This window comes from Plecotus auritus (assembly GCF_963455305.1).
Source record: "Plecotus auritus genome assembly, chromosome: 6".
Taxonomy (NCBI): Eukaryota; Metazoa; Chordata; class Mammalia; order Chiroptera; family Vespertilionidae; genus Plecotus; species Plecotus auritus.
This window is the reverse complement of record NC_137773.1, coordinates 37,845,569-37,868,011: the sequence shown is the minus strand read 5'-3', so window position 1 is coordinate 37,868,011 and position 22,443 is coordinate 37,845,569. Positions and strand designations below refer to the sequence as shown.

General features: G+C 37.1%; 1 protein-coding gene across 13 annotated transcripts in view; it reads right to left on the bottom strand.

Annotated features, from left to right (window-relative positions):
- RAPGEF6 (Rap guanine nucleotide exchange factor 6) overlaps nt 1-22,443 on the bottom strand; it is a 182,498-nt gene that overhangs the window by 37,892 nt on the left and 122,163 nt on the right. For 8 of the 13 annotated variants that reach the window (XM_080672863.1, XM_080672875.1, XM_080672872.1 and 5 more), the window contains 5 exons: nt 21,056-21,213; nt 18,558-18,572; nt 12,939-13,179; nt 12,003-12,386; nt 1,399-1,610 (listed from right to left, as the gene is read on the bottom strand). In XM_080672863.1, coding sequence (XP_080528989.1) covers nt 1,399-1,610; nt 12,003-12,386; nt 12,939-13,179; nt 18,558-18,572; nt 21,056-21,213 — 1,010 coding nt within the window. The remainder of the gene's footprint in view (nt 1-1,398; nt 1,611-12,002; nt 12,387-12,938; nt 13,180-18,557; nt 18,573-21,055; nt 21,214-22,443) is intronic. The other 5 variants (XM_080672868.1, XM_080672864.1, XM_080672870.1 and 2 more) reach the window with 2 other exon arrangements.

Sequence of the window (22,443 nt, the reverse complement as noted above, 5' to 3'; positions counted from 1 at the left end):
TGCCATTGTGGAACTCCAAGTCCGAGAAGACAAGTTTGAGAATCATATAGGTCTAGAACACATGGTGGCCCCCTGTCTCATAGTAAACAGAAGCTATACATTGGACATACGCATTATTTAAGGTTTCAACGTGAGTTGGAAACAAAATAATCTCCTAAAGTGCTTTCAAGTCACCTAAACATATTTTGAGGGAGCATGTCAAAGCATCAAAAGATCTTATGAAAAAGGAGTGATAATGAAAGGGGGGGCAGTAAAATTAGGTAATCTGAACTTTTGCTGAGAAATAATAGAAAATTTGGACAAAAGCTGAAAATAAACAAATGTTTTAAGGCATCAAAAGATATCCAGGCAGTGGAGATCTGAAAGAATAAAGATCTGGGGCAGGTTTAGCATTTCCCAGTGCTAGACTCTAGGGACATCTGCTGATTTCAGAAAAGGGGGATGCTGAGCTGCAAAATTGAGGAGTGCCAATCTGTCTTTTGAGGTTGGAGGAAATAATAAGTCCAGGTAAGCCTCCAATGCTTTGGGTTGAGATCCTGAAGGGCTAAATCCTGGGGACTAAGAATGAACTGAATATAGACTGGAGTAAAAGTTCAACGTTAAACTATCTCAAAATGTGAAAATGAAGTAATTTTGGAATGCTAGACTCCCTAGCTGCCTGGCAGAAGTACAGTATTAATTCTCTCTGGAGGAATGAAACATCATCTGAAACCAGATGATTTCTGTAATTTTTTAATACACAACATTTATTTGGTCAAAAATAACCAGGGCCATCAGGAGAAAAAAATAACATAATTAAAATGCAAAGGAAAAAAAAAAAAAACAACCACAGAAAGGGACCCACAAAGGATCCAGATTATGGAGTTAATAGTAATAAGACTTAAAAATAACTATATTGAATATGTGCAAAGATATAAAAACAACAACACTGAGAACTCTGGCAGAGATCAAGAAGATGAAAAAATAAACAAATGTAAACTGTAAAACTGGAAAAACACACACAGAGTAATTGGAATTAGGAACTCACTGATAAATTTAACAGTAAATTAGACATAGCTAAAAAGAGAATTAATTAACTGAACAACAGGTTGGAAGAAAATATCCAGAATAAAGCATGGTGCAAGCAGGGCTGGCCCCACTGATCAACTCGTGGGATGGCGGTGGCTGGAGCGGAGTTGCCAGCAGACAGGGGACCAGGGCCGTGGTAGGAGGGGCCAGGTGGGAGCATGGAGGATGGGCTGAGACTCACCCCTGTGCCTACTGCAGCCTCACGGCCCACAGTTCCTTTCAAGGTGCATAAATTCGTGCACTGGGCCACTAGTATTCAATATAATAAATCACAATTCTCTAGAATTAGCTGAAGTTAAACATGCTAATTTTCAAATAACTTTCAAATACCTTCATGTAGAAATGTCATATCTTTCTTGACAACGGGGAAGAGTGGAATAATTGGAGGCTGCATGCTTTGACTACTGAGAATATTTCTATACTTGGCCATGTTTCTGGATGGATCAAAAAGGTCTTGCAGATCTTGCAGGTGTTTCTCATACTTGCTTGGTAACTTTTCCCAAGTACCTTTGAGTCGTGCTACAGATGCCAGGTTCAAGCCACTGCCAAGGATGAGAATAAAAACATTAAAAAGAGATTTGGGTAAGAGAGAGGACTCAGGTAGGTAAAGTGCATACAGCAAGTTTCTCTAATAAATGTAAAACAAGCAGGGCCATATTTCAATGTGTTGAAATAAACAGAGAAAACCATAAAATAAGTAAATAAAAAGGATTCCTTGATCATAAAACAAGAAAATCCTCTTTTAGAGAAACTACATTACTTACCTATAGTTGTATACCTATAGCCTTTACTTTATAGTTTACATGCTAATAGACAAATAATAATTCCATAAAACACACATTTAACTATAAAATAAACCAAGTATCACAATATTGTTGTTTGTTTTACTTAGAAATAACTTTATGGAGATATTATCTATTTGTGAATGGTTTAAGTAATGCTGAGCAGAACTGTTATGTAAGTGAGGTAATTCTGGGGCTGAGGCAATCTTCCTTCTCTGAGATTTTATACACTAATGTCCCTGACTGCATTACTTCCATATCCCTAGGTTCTAATCCTTTTCCCCCGGGGTTCCATATATTCAATGTCTCCATTCTACAGGATTTTAAACACACTCAGCCCTAACTTGAAAAATAATTCATGCCCATTAGGCTTCAACTCTTCCTTATCCTTTTACTTCTATACTAATATCCCATTGGTAGGCTGTCACACGAATAGCACATAAATAGTGTCTCAATCTTCTCACTAGTAATCCCACTTTTATTCTAAGCCACCTGACTTTAATCACACCCTTTTATCCAAAATATTCTCTTGTGTTATTTTAAGGTGTGACGATATCTTTGTTCCCTTTGCTTCTCAGAAATCATTCCAAACAACTACAAAAAATGAATAACAATGCAAATTTCACCTCCACTGAAACAAATAGATATCTGTAACTCCTAAGCCCATTAGAAAGGATGACAAAGAATAGTCAAGGTCAAATCAGAAGTATGTGGAATACTGAAAAAATTATGTCCACAGCTGAAGATCTCAATGAAAGCTGGTAAAGCACAGTTCTCCAAAGCATGTAATCACCCTGAAGGCAAAAACAGCAATCTCTTATTTGATACAACACAACACAGACCATAGGCTGACAGAATTAGGCAGGGGCTCTGCTAGACTCTGTTCTCTACCACGAGGGAGTGTCAGGGAAAGTAAGATGATAACAGTACACACAGCAATAGGACATTGTGGTGAGAAGCAATTTAACAGTGAGACAGAATAGAAGGGAGAAACTCTGAGTTGTAAGCAGCCCAAAGGTGCCAATCTTCATTTGCTGAAAAGAAGTAAAAAGTAAAACTATTCACATGCAAGTTCAATTCCTGCTAGCTTTTAATACTACCCTGGCTCCTCTCCCACATGAACCTCCTGCAAATAGTTGGTATAAGAAAACTCATGTCATTTAAAAAGAAGTAATGAACACAGGATCTATAATAAGCTGCCACAAGGAAAAACAAATATTTTAAAAAACAAAGCAGAACAATGTTGCCAACGATTAAATAAAAATTGGAAGTAATTAACAACCTAGCCATGATTTCAAATGAATTAATAAAGTAAGTAAAGAGCTTAATGCAGTGATATAAGAGCTTAGAAAAAAGATGGTCAGAGAAGTTGATAAAAAACGTAAAGTTCAGAAAAAAATGGAAGAAAAAATAAACAGAGATATGAAGGCCACATTGGAACCTATATAAACAAAAATGACACTGCTAAAAAACATGCAAGTGACATGGAAAAAAGAATTAATAAAAGCAATAAATTGAAATGTACAGCTGAAAGGACAAGACAATAAATAGATATGGAAGACAAAGGAGCTCTAAAATCTCTGTAAGTGGTATCCTTGAAGAAGGAAACAAAAATAATGGAACTGAAAATAAAATATTCAAAGGTACAATTTGAAGAAACATTCCAGAAACAAAAGAACTGAATCTACAGATTGAATAGACACCACAGTTCCAGAGAACCTAGTACAGAACTAAAAAGATGAAAAGGTAAATGACTTAAGAGATACAAAAAGAATCTGGGAAGTAATCTCAGAAAATTAAACAGCTATATAGTAAAATGCTAGTTGTGGAGCCAATGTCTATGAAGTTTCCAAGAAATAACATGTGAGAAAAGAATTTTAAAGCCAGACAAACTGAAAACTGAAGTTCAAAGGCAACAGAAAGGTGCTTGAATATGCTCAGAAAATATAATTCCCACAAACTTCAACCAAGAGATGATTGGATAGAGTGATGTCAGCATCATGGCAGCATAAAATGTCCCTCATTTTATTCTCCCATCCCAACAACAAAAATGTGGCATATATCCATGAACAAAAGTGCCTCTGATGGAGTTGTGGGACCCACACCATACTCCAAGGGATCTGGGAGGAGGAGCCTCACTCACAGGTGTATTGGATAATAGGTAGCTAAACTTTGGTACAGGTTTGGGAGTGTTCTACAGCAGATTGGGAGTGTTCTAGCCCCTCTCAGCTGTGGTCTGAGAACACCTGCAAAACACAGAGTTGGGCAGTCACCCACAGACAAGAGAGCCTTGTGGAAGTCCAGGTTTCCAGAAGAGAATTTCCAACATTTGGTGGGAGTAAAACAAAAAGAGTTTGGATGCACTAAAGTAGGTAAAAAGAACAGTTTGACTTTACTGGCATCATTCCACCCTGCACTATCAGGGCTAAACTAGATGGCCCATGGTTTCTCCCATGGGGTAAAGGGAAAGCCAATGAGTGAATGCTTGGTTTCCTTAGCTGTGTGGGACACTGCCAAGGACACTCATTTCTCTCTCACATAATCCAGAGCATTAAAGTGAAAGCTCCATGACTGAGGGGAAGGTGCAGATCAGGTGTGTGGAATATGAGATTCCTGGAGGGTGTTAAAGGGATGCAGTTCCTGCTGACTGCTTCTGGACTACAATAGGAAGCCCACCCAGGAGACAAAGGGAACACCTCACCCACAGATCACTCCCATGGGTACCTGCAGTACACCCTGTACCAAACCCATACCTCCCCCTGGTCTGCTGCTGGCTCCCAGTGTAAGGTCCTGAGACCAAGCTCTGGTAGAGGCAGCATACGCAGTGTCTGCAGGCAAAGGAGAAACCACAAACGGCCACCTTCAAGAAAACAAAAGAGAAGCTACCAGCAACTGACATGATGTGTTATAAGATCGAGAGAAGACACACAAGCTTCATAATTCTGCCACAAGAGAAAGCAAGAAGCATAGAGCAGGTGTGTCCATACAACACCTGGGAAAGCCTCAAAATCTATAGAAAGATTGCCCTAGCCAGGATGGCTCAGTGTATAGAGTGTTGGCCTGAGGACCAAAAGGTCCCAGTTCAATTCCAGTAAAGGGCATGTACCTTGGTTGCAAGCTCCTCCCTGGCCCGGATCCTGGTTGGGGCTCGTGCAGGAGGCAACCAATCGATGTCTCTCACATCAATATTTCTCTCTGTCTTTCCCTCTCTCTTCCACTCTCCCTAAAAATCAATGGAAAAATATCCTTGGGCAAGGATTAACAACAACAACAATAAAATCTACAGCAAGGTTGATGAAAGGGTTTTTTTCCTTTTTTTTTTTCCATCTTGAAGACAGTAAAAAACTAAATGCAAAAACAAACAAAACAAAAGGAAAATGCAAAACTCCAATAATCAAGAAAATATTACTTCACCAAAAGTTCACAATAATCTTCCAATAACTAAGCCCAGAACATGGAGATCTATGATTTACCTGGTAAAGAATTCAAAATAGTTGTTTTAAGAAAACTCAAATGAGCTACAAAAATACACATAGGACAATTCAATGAAATTAGGAAAATAATAGATACTCAAAATATAGAAAGTAAAAAAGGAACCAAACGAACATCTAAAGTTGAAAAATTCAATGAAATGAAAAATGTAATACAGAGCATTGGCACCAGGGTAGACCAAATAGAAAGAAGAATCAGTGAGACAGAGGATAGGAACTTTGAAATAACCCAGTTTAAGGAAGAAAAAAAAAAAAAAGTAAGAGTATTGCACAGCAAAGGAAACCATCAATAAAACAACAAGAAAGCCCTCTGCATGGGAGAACATATTTGCCAATGATATCAACGATAAGGGTTTAATCTCCAACATTTATAGGGAACTCATGCAGCTTAACAAAAAGAAGATAAACAACCCAATAAAAAAATGGGCATCTGATCTAAATAGACACTTTTCGAAACAAGACAGAAGGAAGGCCAAGAGACATATGAAAACCTGCTCAAAGTCACTAATCATCAGAGATGCAAATCAAAACAACAATGCGGTACCATCTCACACCTGTCAGAATGGCTATTATCAACAAATCAACAAATGACAAGTGCTGGCGAGGATGTGGAGAAAAAGGAACCCTCGTGCACTGCTGGTGGGAATGCAGACTGGTGCAGCCACTGTGGAGAACAGTATGGTGTTTCCTCAAAAAACTAAAAATGGAACTCCCATTTGACCCAGTGATCCCACTTCTAGGAATATATCCCAAGAAACTAGAAACACGAATCAGAAAGGATATATTCACCCCTATGTTCATAGCAGCACAATTCACCATAGCTAAGATTTGGAAACAGCCTAAATGCCCATCAGCAGATGAGTGGATTAAAAAACTGTGGTATATTTACACAATGGAATACTACGCTGCGGTAAAAAAGGAGGAGTTCCTAGCATTTGCAACAACATGGATGGAGATGGAGAGTATTATGTTAAGTGAAATAAGCAAGGCAAAGAAAGATAAATATCAAATGATCTCACTCATTTGTGGAATATAATGAACGGCATAGACTGATGAACAAGAACAGATCCAGAGACTGAGAAACGTCAAACAGCACGTCATACCTCAGGGAAGGTAGGGGAGGGTGGGGATAAGGGGGAGAGATCAACCAAGGGATTTGGGTGCATGCATATGAGCCTAATCAATGGACACAGACAACAAGGGGGTGGGGCATAAGTGGGGGGTGGGGGGTTATGGGGGAATAATTTGTGTTTTTGCCTCCCTGACAAAGTTTATATAAAGTTACAAAAAGAAATTGACAGCCAGTTTGAAATTGAATTGCCATGGCCTAGAGCAAAGAATATCCTTACATGATATTATTCTACAATGTCATTATAATTTTAGATATTTTACAACAGCATATTGTACAATTATCCCAAACAAACTTACAAACTAATTCTTGGAATGTTTGGCAGCAATTTAAAAAAAAGGACATGAAAGGATATGATCCCTTTCAGAAGGAATTAGGGCGCTGGGAAGGCACTTGAGCATTCTATATTGGCCCCTCTTGCCTTTTGTGCCAAGAGGGACCCTCTTCTCACAATGCAATTGCCCTCAGCTGTTGCCTGAGCTTTCTTTTCATGCTGAGCTTGAAGCCTCGTGGTGGCTGGTACCATGGATCTGTCTCTCACCCAATTGTGTGAGCTGGGCCCTCCCTGGAGAAGAAACCTGAGTTCCCCGAGATATGTGATCAGTTCTGGGGCCCCGCCAGCAGGCCAGGGGATCCCAAGGCAGGTGCTGGGCGTGGAGGCCATGGGGCATAGGCTACCAAGGTGACAGAACTGAACCTCACATCACCCTGCTTGGCCCCGGAGGATGACTGGTTAGCCAGAGACGGGTAAGATTCCTCAGGGAAGGAACAACCTAAGACAGGCACAGTCGCAGAGGGGCCATCAGGAGACAACTTGGGGATCATCAGAGGTGGGGCACAGACCCTCACCCTCCCAACCTTGCAGGGGCCTGAACCCTCACCCTGTCTGAGGGAGGTCTCCTGCTCCCATGGCTGCTTTGCTTCCCACACCCAGCTCAGATCGGGACACTGGTGACAGACAGAGACTTGGCTTACAGCAGCTGCCCTGTATCTAAATCCAGCCTAGCACCAGGAATGCTCAGGGCCTACTCAAGAATGCAAATAATCCTTTCCACTAATATTTACAGGGTAAACTAAGATTGTTGGTAGAGTATTAAATTTGACAGTAAAATAATAATCAAGTTTTCAGATTAAATTAAATAGGCTAATTCAAATAAGTGAATATTCAAGAAAATTTAATTGTACTGGACAAAAAGCTGTTTCTAAAGTGTTAACTAAAATTTCTATTGGTAGTTCAACTCATGGTAAAATTCCTAAACATGCAATGAAACTAAAGCAGTCATATTTTTGTGCAAAAAATTAAAATTTAAAGTTATCAAGACTGCATTATAAAATTTACAAAAGCCTCCATTAATCAAAAAAAGGGGGGATAGTAGGGTAATATCACGTAAGGAATAATATCCTATAAGTAAATTACATCTAGAAAATTTTTACTTTACAAAATTAATTTTCATTTGTAATGCTAACAGCAAGACACCCATGAAAAACACACATGGTGTCTGTCTAAATAAGACAAAGGAAAATCTTTTGGGCAAAAATAAAAAGGATCCCAAATCAATTATATAGAAAAGATTCCTTTATTAACTTTTGGTCGAGAATATGTTTGTATATTTTCAGAAAACAACTCCAAGACCATGTGAATTCCTGCAATAGAGAGGAATTGACAGGTCTGCTCCAACCACGAAGACAAGAGGAGAAACAGTCCAGAGATGGGAGACGCTGACGACGCCTTGCCACGCTAGCAGTCAGAAGCTGTGCGACACAGCAGCTTGCCTAGGACCAAACCAGAGAGGGTCGGACCTGCATTGCCACCATGGGCCCACCATCCAGATATCATTGCTGACATGTACACTTAAGGAACTGTTTGACATTGAAATGGGGACTCAGAACTGTTGGACATTGAAATTGGGACTCAAACATTTTTTGTTATTATACGTTTATTTCTAGTCTGCAGAGGCAAGATTTTTTAAAGGAAAGAAAAGGGGAAAAAATAGATACAGAGACAAAGCAGCATTGAACAGACTGTCAAACTACAGCGGGAAGGCAGAGGAGGTTTTGGGGGGAGGGGGGCTGTAAGAGATCAACCGAAGGACTTGTACGCATGCATATAAGCATAACCAATGGATAAAAGACACTGGGGGGGGGGGGGCAGGTAAAGGCATGTACTGGGGGGAAGGGGAGGCTGGGAAGAGGTCACTGGGGGAAAAAAAAGAGACATATGTACTACTATTTGTAATACTTCAAACAATTAAAAAAATAAATTAAAAAAAAGATCTGTAATTGCAGAAAATGCTTGAAAAAAAAAAAGTAAGAGTAAAGAAAGCCTACATGATCTAAAGAAAACCATCAAAAAAATCAATATCCAAATCATTGGAGTTCTAGGAGGGAGAAGGAGGCAGAAAGTCTATTTAAAGAAATATGGCAGAAAACTTTCCAAACCAGAGAAGAGACCTAAATATCCAAGTTCAGAAAGTGAGATCACTCCATTATTTCAATCCAAAACAACTTTCTTCAAAACACATTATAATAAAACTGCCAAAAATCAAAGAAAGGGAGATAATTCTAAAGGCAGTAAGAGAAAAATGAATGGCAGAATTCTTAGCACAAATCATATAGGCCAGGAGAGAATGGGATGATACATTCGAAGTGCTGTAAAAAACAAACAAACAAACAAACAAACAAGCAAACAAACAAACAAACTACCAACTAAGAATAATCTGGCAAAACTATACTAGAGAAATAAAGCACTTTCCAGAAAAACAAAAGCTGAGAGAATTCATCAGCACTAGAATTGCCTTACAAGAAATGCTGAAAAGGGTTCTTCAACTTGAAATGAAATGATAACTAGTAGTAACATGAAACCACATGAAAATATACAACACTTTGACAAAGGTAATAAAATTCTGCAAAATCTCAGTACTGTAATTTGAGGTGTGTAAACCACTCAACTAGAGTATAAAGGTTAAAGGACAAGAGTATCAAAAATAACTATAGCTACCATATAATACACAATATAAAAAGGTAAATGTGACATTAAAAACATAAAATGGGGGAGGTTAAAGGGTAGAGTTTTATTCGTGATTGAAGTTATTAGCATCGAATAGACTGTTATAAATTGTTTTATGTAAGTTTCATGGCAACCACAAAGCACAAACCTATAGTAGACTCACAAAAGATAAAGAAAAGGGAATCAGAGCATGTGTATGTTACGTGCCATTAAGTCCACTCTAACTCCTGTGGAAATCTATGAATGAGTGATGTCCACAATATCCTGTCCTCAACAGCCCTGTTCAACTCCTGTATGTACTCTCATGCCTCTGGCTTCTTTTATGGAGTCAATCCGTCTCATATTTTCCTGCTGCTTTCTAGTTTTACCAGCATTATTGTCTTTACCAAAAAACCCTGCCTTCAGGCCCCTGCCTGGTGTGGCACAGTTGGATGAGCATTGCCCTGTGCACCAAAAGGTCACCAGTATGATCCCCAGGCGGGGTGTGTTCGGAAGGCAACTGATAGATGTTTCTCTCTTACATCGATGGTTCTCTCTCTCTCACCCCCCTTCCTCTTTCTCTAAAATCAATAAAAACATTAAAAAAAAAAAAAAAAAAAGAACCCTGCCTTCTATGATGTGTCCCAAGGACACCACAATGAAAAATCACCAATTTACAACAAAACACAGCAAAAGAGTGGGGAAGGAACAAAAGAATTACAAAACAGCCAGAAAATAAATAAATGAGATATAAAATGGAAGTAGTAAGTCCTTATATATCAATAATTACACTAAATGTAAATGGACTGAATTTTCCAATCAAAAGGTACAGAATGGTTGGATGGATAAAAAAACAAGATCCAACTGTATGTTGCTTACAAAAGAGTCAATTCAACTTAAAGGACACACAGAGGCTCAAAGTGAAGGGGATGGAAAAATATGTTCCAGATAAGTAGAAACCAAAAGAAAGCTGGGCTAGCTATATTTATGTCAGACAAAACAGACTTTAAGCCAAAAACGTTAACATAAGACAAAAGGTCATTTACATTAGATAATGATAAAAGGGTCAACTCCTCATGAAGACATAATAATCGTAAATATATGAGCACCCAACACTGGAGTGCCAAAATATATTCAACAAACACTAACAGATCTGAAAGAAGAAATAGACAACAATACAATAATACTGGGGGACTTTAATATCCTACTTTCAGCAATGAATAGATCATATAGACAGAAAACTAGTAAGGAAACATTGACCCTATATCCATTACATTCCATCTAACATCAGTAGAATACATATTCTTCTCAAGCATGCACAGAACATTCTCCAGGATAGATCTTAAGATAAGCCACAAAACAGAGCTTAGTCAAGTTAAGATTGAAATCATACTTAGTATCTTTTCCAACCACAATTGTGTGAAACTAGGAATTAACAAGAGGAGAACTAGAAAATCTACAAATAAGTGGAAATTGAACAACACACCCCTGAACCACCAATGTGAAGAAGAAGAAAACAAAAGGGAACTTAAAAAAAAAAATCTCTAAACAAAGGAAAATAGGTATACAACATAACAAAAGCTATGGGATGCTGCAAAAACAGTTCCAAAATGGAAGTTTATAGTGATAAATATCCATATTACAAAAAACAAAGATCTCAAATAAACTACCTAACTTTATGTATCAAAGAACTGTAAAAAGAAGAAACTTAGCCCAACGTTAGGATAAAGAAGGAAATAAATACAGAACAGAAAAAAATAAAATAGAGACCAGAAAAACAATAAAAAAGATCAATGAAACTAAGAACTGTTTTTTTGAAATGACAAAATTGACAAATGTTTAGCTAGACCAGCGATTTTCAATTGGTGTGCTACAATTTTTTTTTCGTAGCAATATCTTTTTTTATAAAAATTTCTTTATTGATTAAGGTATCACATATTTGTCCTCATCCTCCCATTCCCATCCCAAACCCCTCCCCATGCATGCCCCCACCACCCTGTTGTCCGTGACCACTGGTTGGGCTTATATGCATGCATACAAGTGTTTAGTCAGAGGCACAGACTTCTTTTCCCTTATATTATCAAATTAAAAAATGACAACAGCAAACATAACAATAGCTATCCATGCGAATGTATCAAAATCATACCTATTTTTTTTGTCAGATTGGAAAAAAAAATTATTTCTGGTGTGCCACAGAATTTTAGCAATTAGTTTATGTGTACCATGAGATGAGGTACTGCAAAATGCACAGTATAGAAGTCTGATGATAAATAAAGACCAACTATTGGGCAGCACTATGCAAAGGGAAAGAAAGGAGGAAAAATGGGAAACAATCACCCACACAACCCCCTCAAAAAATGTTTAAGTAACAGAAAGATGGGAGGAACAAGACAAAAAGCGAGAATCACAAAAATGGAAGACATATATTAGTTTTTACAAGTAAAAACCTATTAGCTTTTTCTCTCCTAGCCATTGATACCTAAGCAGAAAACCAGCTTCACATCTAATATCATGACAAAATTGTACATATATTTGTACAAACTTACCTTATTATTGCAAACATGGAATTGAAGTTCTTACATTCTCGACAATGAAGTGCGATTTTAATAAAATGTTTAATAATCTTCATTCGTTTAAGCTGATTCGATTCTGTTAAAACCTCTGAGGCAACCCAGAATGTCTCTTGGTTTACAATGTCCTCAAACTCTTTCAAGTGAGTATTTCCTGTTTTGGAATCTAACTTAAAAAGGTCATCAATGTATTCAGTAGGCTCAATATTACGAAACAAATCGAAGTCCCTCATTGACAGCTGAGTGGCCAGCTCAATGGTACTGAGCTGCAGCATGGATAGTTGGCTTTCCTTAACTAGTTCTTGAGCATCTTCATCTGAACATAAGGTCTCTGTTTCCATGTTATTTTTTAAATAATACCTAAAAGGAAAAAATTGCTTTTTGTAAGTGATTTTATACTTGTAAGAGTACTTTCCTTCTTTATTATTGTCAAAACATTAAAAATTTTTTCTAAATTCCCACATATGCATAAAAGGATAACTACTTAGAAAATAAATTGCGAAAATTATGGCTTCTTTTGCCCAAAGTACATATGGTCATATTAAAAACAAATTTATAAATTAATACAATCAGATACATGTAAAGATATGTATCATTTAGTTTCTTCTCTGTATAAAACAGAGACTGAACTATATCATTGATTCTAAAACTTTATTTTAGAAAGAGAGCTAAAATATTTAACAACCTGTCTTCCCTTTACTTTTCCCATGTTTGGATAGCCATTTTGAGTACTTTTCTAAAATTATGGAGATAAGAAAAGCTGGGGCCAAAAGTAAGAAATCCTACTTCAATTTTAGGGAGAACTCAGTGGCCCTAAGACATGATGTTTCTATTTAAAATATCGGTTTTGACATGGAATCTTCAAAAACACATCTAGAAATAAGTACATTCACTAATAATAAGCACATTCACCTTCCATTGAGCTGAATTCTATCAGCTAATTTGGAAAATTGGTCCGGAAGTCTTCTCTGTTTTATGACACCCTCAGGAGTAACAGAAACTTCACAGAGAGAATATGTGTCGGATGCACCAGTCAAACCAAATTCATGAACAGCATGACAAACAACTTCTTTAGCTGTAGAGTCTTTACTGATGATAATGTAGCAACTTTGTTGATCTGCTTTGAAAACTCTTATAACTTGATCAGGAATATCTATATAAATAAAAAAAATGTGCCCTGTTATTTTCAGGATATTACTTTTACCTGTTCAAAAAGCAATCTGGAACACAATGATCCTTCTCAACAGTAAAATACACATTTCTATTTCAGATAAACAGAAATCACTGCTGCATGTGATTAATAAACATATCTATCTCTTCAAGTGACAAAAAACTAATATATGTTAACAGAAAAACAAAAAGATAAAAATTAGGGTCATACTATACATACAACTTGGAAGTGACAATTCTTTTTATTTATTTATAAACATCTTGATGCCTTTTTTATATATTTTAATTATCCAAACCCCTAATGATAGGCACACATTTTATTTTCTCTTCTCTTGTGAACATACTATAACCATATCTGGGAAGGAACAGAGAGTTGTGTATCTGCTAAACAGTGTAAAAAAAGTCATACTCTGTTAAAGCCACCCGCCCCCCCCAATGCAACAAACTGTTGTATAGTCATGTAGGAGGGATTTGGGCATCATAAATGGGCACCTCCAGAATAGACCCCGCAAATGGGATTATTCAAAGGATTAAGACAAACCCTGATGAATTTACCAATAAAAATACCAACTTGGAAAACATTTCAGAGACAGAGAAAAGAATTCTCTGCACTAATATCAGTGTCAGTGTAAATCTTTTTCTATTTTAGAACTGCTACATGAATAATACATATATATTCTTTACAAGCATGTTTATTACTGGGAGAAAATCATACATGCCAAACATAATACTTGGAACGTGGCAGACCTTCAAATATTAACCAATTATATGAATGGTAAATATGAGGCTAGAATCAAGTTGAATCAACCAAAATTAGTTAATCAGTTCAAATTTTAGGTTTGGAGCTAGACTATACTTAAAAATATAATCCTGTAAGGGCAAAATAGACATTTTAAAAGAATCATTGAGAAGTACAGCATTTATTAGTCTTATAATTCCCACTTCATTCATAAAATTCTGATAGGTAAATAAATGTTAGAAAAGGATTCTCAGATATCTAGACTTTTAACCCCAAGGCAAAATTTGTAGAGTGCTAACTATAATCTTGCCTAAGTAAAATAAAGTGAGATATATGAAGAATGCATACATTGACACCGAGGTTACATTAAAACCAGAGAACACTTTCTGTATTTAAGATGATCATAAAAAGAAAAAGAAAAAGACTCAATCTTCTTTCCGCTTTCAATGGTTATTGCTGAATTAATATTTATGGAGTTCCTAGTATGTGCCAAGAATGTTCAGGTGATAAAGACACAGTAATAAATGAGAAGGACAAAGCCTCTTCTCTCAGGGATTTGCTTGTATTCAAGAGAGTAAGTGGTGGTTCAAGACAATTAAGTAAATAAGACATGCCATATAGTGAAAAGTGTCACTAAGAAAACACAAAGCAGTGGTAAAAGGTATAAATGATTAAGGAGTGGCAAACTTGTATAAAAGAGCCAGACAGTAAATATTAAGTTTGCAAGCCAAGAAACAAAACAAATCTCCACAAGAGTTTTTAAACAAAATTCAAAATATAATAATAATGCAAATATAAAACATGTAAAGATATACAAACACTGAGGGTTAGGTGACACTCTAAATTAAATGTCCACTAAAAGACTGGTTAAATGGAATACTATTAGCTGTTTTCTGCATTCTGACACAGAAATGTATTCAAGTTATATTGTTAAGTGAAATGGGCTAAGTGAAGGAATAGTGCAGCATATCATTTGGGGTGAAGGAAATGATACATCATTTTATATGCACTGAAATCTCGGGAAGGATAAGCAACTAAATGAAGAACTGCTAATTCTGGGGAGTGAAGACATTTATATTGCATCCTTTCTCTACAGTTTGATTTTTAAAAAACTAATGATATGTTCATTTATAACAAGAAATTCGTTAAAATAACAGATTTGCAATGTAGAATGGATTTTGAAGTTTACTAAATATTAAATAAGTTTTTAAAAAAGGTCTGTTCTATTAAATGAATAAGAAGCAGCAGAAATTCCATATACAAACTCAGAAAAAAAAATTCTGAAGTTTCAAAATCCTTTTAGCCACACTCTGAATTATTTTAGGCCTCTTCTTGTATTAGGTCAAAAATCCCCCCCAAAAACACTTCACGATTCAGAATAGCATGTATACTCTAATGCTATGAATATAAAAACATATATGGTCAAAGGAAGTGACTAAAAGAATACATGCCAGAGTGGGGGCAGGGAGAAAGAGAAAGAGAAACATCAATGTGAGAAAGAAACAGCAATTGGTTGTCTCTTGTAGGTGCCCTGGGCCCTGGATTGAACCTGCAACCTAGCTCTTCTTTTCCATGTGGAACTATGGCTATGCCCTAGAATTGAGGAGATGAGGAAGATTCGTGATGTGGTGACGCAGCTCAATCATTCTAAAGCAGGGGTGGGTAAACTTTTTGACTCCAGGGCCACAATGGGTTCTTAAACTGGACCGGAGGGCCGGAACAAAAGCATGGATGGAGTGTTTGTGTGAACTAATATAAATTCAAAGTAAAGGAGCGGAGGGGAGAGCAAGAGAACCCTCCGCTCTTTCGGCTCCGTGGGCCGGATAGAACAGCCGAACGGGCCGGATCCGGCCCGCGGGCCGTAGTTTGCCTACGGCTGTTCTAAAGGCATTGGTGCCTGAGGGGCCACCACGTGTCCTCACCAGGACATTCTTCAAAGTGCAGGACCAGCATTCCTCAAAACTGCTGAGAGAAATTAAAAATGGCAGCAGAGTAGGAGGATGCTGCATAGACATGCTCTCAGACACAAACTGGAATTACAACTGAAATTTGGAAAGGCTTTCTGAGAATCAATGGAAAACTCACAGGAGAGAAACCTGATACCGAAGGATTGAAGGTGGAGACCGCACAGAGACTAATAGGAGAGGTGGCGGCGCGAAAGGGCTAGCCGGGCACCGATAGACGGCAACTGAAGTCCCGGAGAGATATCTCAGCTATGGGCGGTTGGAGGGTGCCACTGAGAACTCTGGAATCTAATCCCGAAGCTGGGCTCCCCAGCAGAGAGCACCAAACTGAGGAGGGTACCCACATAATATCTGGCTGTAAAAAGCAGTGAAGTGCTTGTCTGCCAGGGAGTGGCAGATGAAAGTTCAGGCACTCTCTTAAAGGGCCAATGCACAGAAATTAATTCCCTTTGGAGCCACCCACCTTGTGCTCTGGCAGAGGGAGGGTGAAGTGGACTGGAGCTGTGAGAGCAGAACCCAGGACTGGGGACTCAGGGGATAGAACTCAGAAGGCAGACACCCCAAGTTTCCTGGGCTGAGTCATTCCCTCACACTGCAGAGGACATCTTTCCCACATAGACATCTGCCTGGCCAGGGGGGAAACAGTCCCTATTGGAAAACGTCTTTCCCTGAGGCCACTTAAAAGATTAAAGGTAACAATTATCCTCCAGGCAGAAGCAACTGCTCCACCCTGTTGAGAAAAGTCTTGCCACACCTGAGGACTATTGCCTGGGGGCAATTCAACTTGGAATCCTATTAGTCTGTAGACAGAGGCAGTCTCTGGAGGCTTTGAGTCTTTGCTTGATCCAATTAGTCAGAAACAGCCTTTAACACTGTCCTGCACTAGAGATTGAGAGTCATAGAAGATCTACCTAAGACATAGTCACAAACCCAGACAACCAAAATGAGGAAACAAAGAAACAACCCCCAAATGAAAGAACTAGCAAATTCTCCAGAAGAGATAAATGAAGCAGAAATAAGAAATTTATCTGAAACAGAGTTCAGAGTAATGAGGTTAAAAATGCTCAACAGTATGAAAAAAGATATAATAAATATGAAAAAAGAATAGTCTGAGATAAAGAATGACATAACACAAGTAACTAACACAATGGAAGGAATACACAGCAGATTAGGGGAAGCTGAGGATCAAATCAGTGAATTAGAAGACAAGAGTTGAAAACATCACTCAATTAAAGAACCAAAAAGAAAAAAACACAATTAAAAAACATGTGGACAGCTTAAGGGAGCTGTGGGACAATGTGAAACGTAACAATATTAGAATAGTAGGTGTGCCAGAAGAGGAAGAAAGGGAGAAAGGAATAGAGAAGGTGTTTGAAGAAATAATGGTAGAAAACTTCCCCAACCTGGTAAAGGAAAAACTCAGGAGGCACAGAAAACCCCAAACAAGAAGAACCCAAACAGGCCCACGCCCAGACAAATCATAATTAAAATCCCAACAATTAAAGACAAAGAGAGAATCTTAAAGGCAGCAAGAGAAAAGAAAACTGGTACCTACAAAGGTGTTCCCATAAGGCTGACACCTGATTTCTCATCAGAAACTCTACAGGCCAGAAGGGAATGGCATGAAGTACTCAAGGTAATGGAAAGCAAGGATCTGAGACCAAGATTACTATATCCAGCAAGGATATCATTCAAAATACTCGGTCAAATAAAGAGCTTCCCAGACTAAAAAAAAAAGGCTAAAGGAGTTCATCGCCACCAAGCCAGCATTACAAGAAATGCTAAAGAGATTGCTGTGAGGGATTGCTGAGAAGAAGAAACAGAGAGAGAAACCTAGCCATACAGAATTAAAATGGCTATAAATAAGTACCTCTCAATAATAACCCTAAATGTAAATGGATTGAATGCTCCAATCAAAAGGTGTAGGGTAGCTGAATGGATACAAAAACATGGACCCAAACCATATGCTGGCTACAAGAGACCCACCTCAAAACAAAAGACACACTCAGAATGAAAGTGAAGGGATGGAAAAAAATTTTCCATGCAAATAGAAAAGAAAACAACTGGAGTAGCAATACTCATATCCGACAAAACAGACTTTAAGAGCATGATGCTAAGTGAAATAAGCAAGTCAGAGAAAGATAAATATCACACAATATCACTCATTTGTGGAATATAATGAACAATGTAAACTGATGAACAAAAATAGAGCCAGAGGGAAAAAAATATTCTGGAATATAATAGGAGTAATCCTGTTATTTGCAGATTTTAGTATTTCCTACAACTTTTGTGATATCATACTGCATTAGTAGTTTTGGTAATATTGTTATACTTAAAATTCTTTTATTATTGAAGTATTAATGTTTATTGCATGTAATATTATATGTAAGATTTTTCTTGAGTAATTGGTGTTTATTGCATGTAACATTATTATATTTAAAATCGCTTCTCTTGAAATAAAAAATACGGAATTCACGTGCAAAAAAAATAAATAAAATCTAAAAAGAACACATGCCAGTTTACAATGGCAATCTTATAAGTGAAAGGAAAAGTTCTTCTTTCTGCTTCATTCAGTTCTTTCTCATTTGATTTTTTTAAAAATAAAATACTACATATAAACATAAGCAATAGAAAGCATAGAATCTTCAAAATACTTACAGTAAAAACCAACAGCTGTAGGCAGCAAAAACAAAGCAAAACCACAAAAAGGTCAGCAATCAAAAGCAAACTATTCAACAGTTCTGTAGCTTTTTACCCACTTTCTAGTAACTTTAAACATGGAGCATAAACATGGCTGAGATAAAGATAGATCAAATTAATTAAACTTGGCTGATGTCATATATGTATTGCAATATATAAAATTCAGTGCTGTTGTATATAATTCAAGCTGAATTTAAAATTAATTGATAATGAACATTTTATTCAACATAAATATAAATAGCACCATAAAAAGCCTTTCATAAAGTTGCACATTTTGGAGTTTAAAAATATAATTTATAAGTTAAATACCCATTTTATATGTGGTCATTTATATTGCTGCAGACTAAGCTTTGCAGACAAATCTTTCCTAAATGGATTTTTAAAAAGCATCTTCAATCCTTTCACCATGTTTTCAATGAGAAAAGTATGCAATCAATCTGAAATAAAATTTAGTAGCAACTCCTCTTAGGAATTCTGAATTTTAACACCATGAGGCTTACAGTTTTTAAATTTTAAAACGCCAATCTCTTCCACCCTTTTCCCCCCAGCCAAATCCCCAACGCCCCTCTCTTCTCTCTCCTTTCCCTACAACCCACCCTTTACCATCTTAATCCCATTTCACCATATTCCGGTGGCAAAAATACAGCCATAGGATCATTCAATCTATAAATCATATGTCCCTAAAAACTTGTCTTAAAATACAGGCAGACCTCATTTGATTGCACTTCACTTTACTGAGCTTCACAGATGATGGGTTTTTACAAACTGAAGGCGAGATCTTCCAATAGCAAAAAGATTATGACTCCCTTTACTGTGATGTTTGCTTTATTATGGTGGTCTGAAATCAAACTTGCAATATCTCTGAGGGATGCATGGATTAATACTGTAATTGTGTTTTGGTAATGTGAGAATATTTTACTTGTGAATGCAGAATAAGAAGTACTACTCTGGAACACACAAACACACAGATATGGAAATAAATTCTTATGACAAGCAATTGAGAGTCAACAAAAATTTTCGTGCTAGAGATTTCTGGAAAAGGAGGGACTAACTATTGCAAAGGGACCTGGGCTTCCCTGATGAGTATTGAGGAAGAAGAAAAAGTTCGCAGGATATGCAGGGAGAGAACACCACACGTTGTGAACAGCATGAGCAAAAAGAGTTCTGAAGGTACATGTCGTACTCAGGAAAGATGGATGCGGTGTCAGTGGACAGAATGGAGGCACAGGAAGCTAAGAAAAGGATTTATAATCATGCTGTGAAAACTGGACCCTGACAGGCTTGCTTAGTTACCTTTTCAGATAAATAGTTTACTTTATACCATGGTAACAACTCCTTATATTAACTTTGATCAAATATCTCAAGTGGTTTCTATCTCATGACTGAATCTTAATACAGAAGTCACTAGAAATATGTAAGGTAAGTAACAACTCATTATAAAATCTTTGTTCTAGAGAAAACACAGTGGTAGTCACGTAGAGAGCAGGATGTACCAAAGACAGATTAGTGAGTTTAGTAACCTCTCTGGTGGTAAAGAGGCAAGTAAAATAAAAAGGAAGAAACAGTGTGTAGAATGACTTTCACTAACTGCATTTTTATGTTATGTCCTAGTTTTTATTTAAGTTACTATAAAGTATAAGCTTTACTATTACTCTTGTATTTCCTCCTTTCTAATACTGAGACTTATGTGATTTGAGTTTCCTCCCTCTGTATACTAGCTGCTAGGAATTTCAGTACTGAAACTGAAGCTGAATCACACAATGCCGAACTTTTTAGAGGTATGTTTTTCCCTCCTCTTCTTGGGCCCAGTTATATACTTCAGTTCTTACCTGTATGCGTCTTTTATTGAAAGCCATCTCAAATCTTTGCAAATGATGAATATAAGAATAATTTTTCAAAGCCAAAGTGTTTCTTCCTCATAATGAGCTTTTAAATTATATAGTTAAATGACAATTTCTGCCTTTGTTTATCAATAGACACAGAACCATTAACTTGATGCCAGACACTGAAAGTTTGAGCACCAATAAAAAAGATGCTATAGTACTTTTACAATACATGACAAAAACTTAGTTTCAGATGATGGGGTAAAATCAGTGTTTGTAGAACATTATGAACCCATTTCTATATATCAAAGAGAATGATATAATCTAAGTCAGGCCACTTAAAGTGACCATATCCACACCCTGGATAACATGTTTGTTTTTGGCTCAGAAGTATCTCTGCTCTCACTCCACTGTTTGGATTGGGGTTATTCAAAGATACCCATATTGAAGGAAGTATCACTTCAGCTTAGACAAAAAGACAAAATCTTCTCTTTAGCTTTTTTAATTAAGTCATAATCTAGAGGTAGGAAAAGAAGTCTGCAAGTAAACCTAGCATTTGTTGCACAGGCCTAACCATCTATTTGTCCATTTGGTACAACATTGCTGTAAAAAAAATCACACAAAAAAAATCACCTGAAGGATTGGAAAAATCCAACATGCTGGTAGTAGGCTGAAGGAGGTCCGGGCTGCTGGATGACAGTGTTCCAGGAATGGGCATTATAGCCAGACTGTGTCTACAGTGTCTCGTTCCCACAATGCTGTCGTCTTGTGATTGGCTCAGGCCTCCGTCACTTCAAAAGAATGTCATATATCACTTTAAAAGTATTTGAGGGTTCTAATAGTAAACTTTACTGTTCTCCGTGCACTAAGGCATATAGAACCAATTCAAAGTGGTGAATTTAACAATTAAATTTTTTTTAAAAAGGGCAACTGTAATAATGAAAATGGCAATAAAATGCTTTTTAACAATGACACTCAAATAAAACTTAACTTATACATCTAAGTAATTCTACCACCTCATAGAGCAGTGGTTCTCAACCTTTCTAATGCCGCGACCCTTTAACACAGTTCCTCATGTTGTGGTGACCCACTACCATAAAATTATTTTCGTTGCTACTTCATAACTGTAATTTTGCTACTGTTATGAATCGTAATGTAAACATCTGTGTTTTCCAATAGTCTTAGGCTCTACAGCAGCGGTTCTCAACCTGTGGGTTGAGATTTAGGCGACCCACAGGTTGAGAACTGCTAGCAGGGTCGCCTAAGACCATTGGAAAACACAGATATTTACATTACAATTCATAACAGTAGCAAAATTACAGTTATGAAGTAGCAACGAAAATAATTTTATGGTTGGGGGTCACCACAACATGAGGAACTGTGTTAAAGGGTTGCGGCATTAGAAAGGTTGAGAACCACTGTCATAGAAAAATAGTCGTGTTAGTTTTAAATGGTTTGGGGAGAGAAATTGAACCTGAGTGTTAAGAAGCCTTTGAGATTTGCCAGTTTCAATGGATACCAATATATGTATCCAACAATGCCCAGCCAACACGACAGCAAGGTTCTCTCCCTTAACAGAAAAGCTTCGAAACCTCCTAGGCAAAGGATGGAGTTGGGTCTACCCAAACCAAAGAAAGGAGAAATTGTAAAAAAACAATGTGGGGCCAGGTTCAAGTGACAAAACAAGAAAGGTCTTTAAACATATGAACAATCTCACTGTCCAAATCATCAACAGAGAAAAGATAACAGGAAGATGGCACAGAGAAGAGCAACGAACAACAATGAAAATATGTGACAAACGGAAGAAGAAGGAAAAGGAGGACCAGAGACAAAAATGGAAGAAAAGAATTTTATAGTCTCTAATGTTTATTCGAAGGGCACATTATTTCTTTGGTGATCAATCAAGACTAATTATTTGTCTGTTTCCTAAATGAGAACATCAAAACCAGAATAGAAAGCAAGTCATCAAAAGTTAATTCTCTTTAAAGGTTTAAAAAACAAGTATCAATTAAATGGCCATA